Source organism: Amblyomma mixtum, chromosome 5 (assembly GCF_055824585.1).
Source record: "Amblyomma mixtum isolate Tamu chromosome 5, ASM5582458v1, whole genome shotgun sequence".
Classification (NCBI taxonomy): Eukaryota; Metazoa; Arthropoda; class Arachnida; order Ixodida; family Ixodidae; genus Amblyomma; species Amblyomma mixtum.
Window position 1 is genome coordinate 148357459 of NC_143016.1, and position 2847 is coordinate 148360305.

The window sequence follows — 2847 nt, forward strand, 5'->3', positions numbered from 1 at the left end:
CCTGTGGTAGCGGAGGAGTGCGGACGTGCGTCGCATGGGCTCCGCAGATTTCAATCCCCACGGACTATCTCGACCCACTGGGCCACCAACGTTTTGTTGGATCTGAAAGAACTCACAAGCTGGATCACCCGGACACCGGTTTCAAGACGGTAGGACCATTTTTGGCAATATTACCGGACTTTGAAGCCCCGCGTGGCTCGGGCGACTTTTTGGTGGGAAACGCTCGCCGCTGAGCCTACTTAGGCTTAGCACGACTACGGGCGTTGGCGGGCAGCCAGGCCCGCTGAGCAACCGCGATGCAGCCTGGAACCGCCTCCCGCACCGCAGAATACCAAAATTTTGAGCCCTCAACGAGCAGAATAGCCCCGAATTTGCTAGAAGCACAAGAGATGGACGACGCGTTCCTCGACATCTCCGACTCCGAGAATTCGGCAGGCGGGGGAATCGAGGAATCCGCCATGCAGGAGCAGCAAGACACCCAAAAAGAAGACGAGGCAAATTGGGAATTGGCCCTGACCAAACGCCAAAAGAAGCGACAGAGAAAAAACGGACGGAACGCCGCGGCAAACGCCCCAATTTCCCCGGCCGCACAAGGTGACCTCGGAGGGGTATCCCCGGCGTCTACGCCCACAGCTGGCGTTCCAGCTGCCGGCGCGCTGAAAAAAGACGGGAAAGGAACGCAACGGCAGCTCAGGCGAAGGCTGCCCCCGCTCCCCAGGGACGATTTTAAGATTATTTTGCGACCGAAGGGACTTGTAGTCAAGTCGCTCCAGCAATTCCAAGTGGCCCGGGCCGTAGCCGCGGCATGCAGCAACAAGTTCGAAGGACGAGACCTGATCACCAGGCTCCGTACAGGATCGAATATTATAATCGTGAGCACGCCGAACGAAGAGGCCGCCCAGCTCGCGAGACGCATCACTAGCCTCAAGATCGAAGGACGCTCATACGACGTGAACGCTTACGTGGCCGCACCGGAAGACACCCGGCGTGGCGTGATACACGGAGTTGACCCCGGAGCGACACCGGAGGAGCTGAAAGCCGATTTGTGGACGCGCACACAGGGTGTTACCATCCACAGTGCTCGAAGACTAGGCAAGACCAAGACAGCTGTCATCACTTTTGACGGACCCATAACACCGAAACATGTCATCTACTGCGGAGCCGAGTACAAGTGCTACCCGTATCGGCCCACAAGACAAATCTGCTACGTTTGCTGCCAACAAGGTCACCGCTCCGACGTGTGCCCCACACCGGACGCCAAGGCTTGCAAACAGTGCGGGATGCAAAACCCGCCAAAAGACCACCAGTGTACCCCGAGATGCCTGATCTGCGGGGGCAACCACGCTACCGGATCGAGGGAGTGTCAAGACCGATTAAAGAAAGCCAGGGAGCCGCGAGGCAAGGCCAACAGCGGCAACAACGGCGGCGGACGCCAGAGCAGACGTCGCAGCCGGAACGACCGTGGCGAGAAACCGAGGTGGTTCAGCTCGGAGGGGGAGTCCTCCCAGAGCCGCTCGAGATCCCGGACGTCACGGAGCAGTTCACGGAGCCGGTCACGGTCCTTTCCGCCCCTGCCACCCCCGGCCATCAAGGGAGGGAGCCAGCAGCAGCAGCAGCAGCAGCAGCAGCAGCAGCAGCAGCAGCAGCAGCAGCAGCAGCAGCAGCAGCAGCAGCAGCAGCAGCAGCAGCAGCAGCAGAACAAGCAGAAGCAAGCCCGAAAGAGCGGCGGCGTCAAGGTGAGCTGGGGAGCCGAAAACCCCTGGTTTGCTCCGCACTCGGGAGGGATAACTAACAAACAGAACACAAACACAAACAGCAACCGCGACCAACCTAGACAGGAGGACGCGGAGAAAACAGCGCTGAGACGCGAATTAGAACTATCACGCGCTAGGCAGACAGAGCTAGAGCGCAAAATAGCAGAGCTCACGAAGGCAGTACGAGACCTTAAGTCGAACAGCCCTCCGCAGCCACAAACATTACAAACCCAAGCCCAGTCGCAAACAGGCAACGAGGATCTCAGTCAATTTAAGGCAGAAATCCAGCAAATGATGCAGCAGATGATGCAGCAGATGATGCAACAAGTGCAACTACAAGTCACAGAACTCCGGAGCAGCATCCGCAAACAGAAATTCGCCGATAACATTAGAGAAAAGGCCTACCACCGGCCCGCGCTAGCAGCCCTCGCCAACTCGGCCACAAACAACACTGAAGCTTAAATATGGCCAACAAAACCTTAGGCAACAAAGAAACCCTAGACATATGGCAATGGAACTGCAGAGGCTACCGCAAGAAGCAGGGCCTCCTCCAACAACACATTCATACACAACAAGCACCGCCCGACATCATAGCGCTTCAAGAGACGGGCACTACGCCAACACTCGCAGGATATACGTGCTACGAGACTCAAGAGAAAGGAAGAACGGCAACCCTAGTCAGTAAGGCGCTCATCGCCATAAACCATGACAAGATTGCCGACACCGACGTAGAACACGTGATAGTAGAAATTATACCAAAGAAGAAAAGAAAGAGGGGCAGCATCTTCCTTGTGAACGCATACAGGCCTCCAAAACAGAGGAAAGCAAAATTCCATGAACTTTTCCATGGCGCACGCAACCTAGCAAAAAACAACACGCTAATCATACTAGGAGACTTCAATGCCATGGACAAAAGCTGGGGATACCAAACAGCTAACCCAAAAGGCAAAGCACTAGCAGCGGCAGCAGAAAACACTGACTGCACCCTCCTCACAGACTCAGACACTCCAACCAGAATCGGAAACAGCGTCAGTACCGACACCTGCCCCGACCTCACATTCATACGGGGAGCGGAACAGGCAGTGTGGGAGAA

At 56.3% G+C, this 2847-nt stretch overlaps 1 protein-coding gene across 1 annotated transcript; it reads left to right on the forward strand.

Annotated features, from left to right (window-relative positions):
- Positions 1–2549, forward strand: LOC149344122 (uncharacterized). Its single transcript, XM_089546156.1, has one exon. It carries the CDS (start codon positions 297–299, stop codon positions 2214–2216), a length of 1920 nt encoding a protein of 639 aa, XP_089402282.1. The 5' UTR covers positions 1–296; the 3' UTR covers positions 2217–2549.
- The last annotated feature ends 298 nt before the right edge of the window (positions 2550–2847 follow it).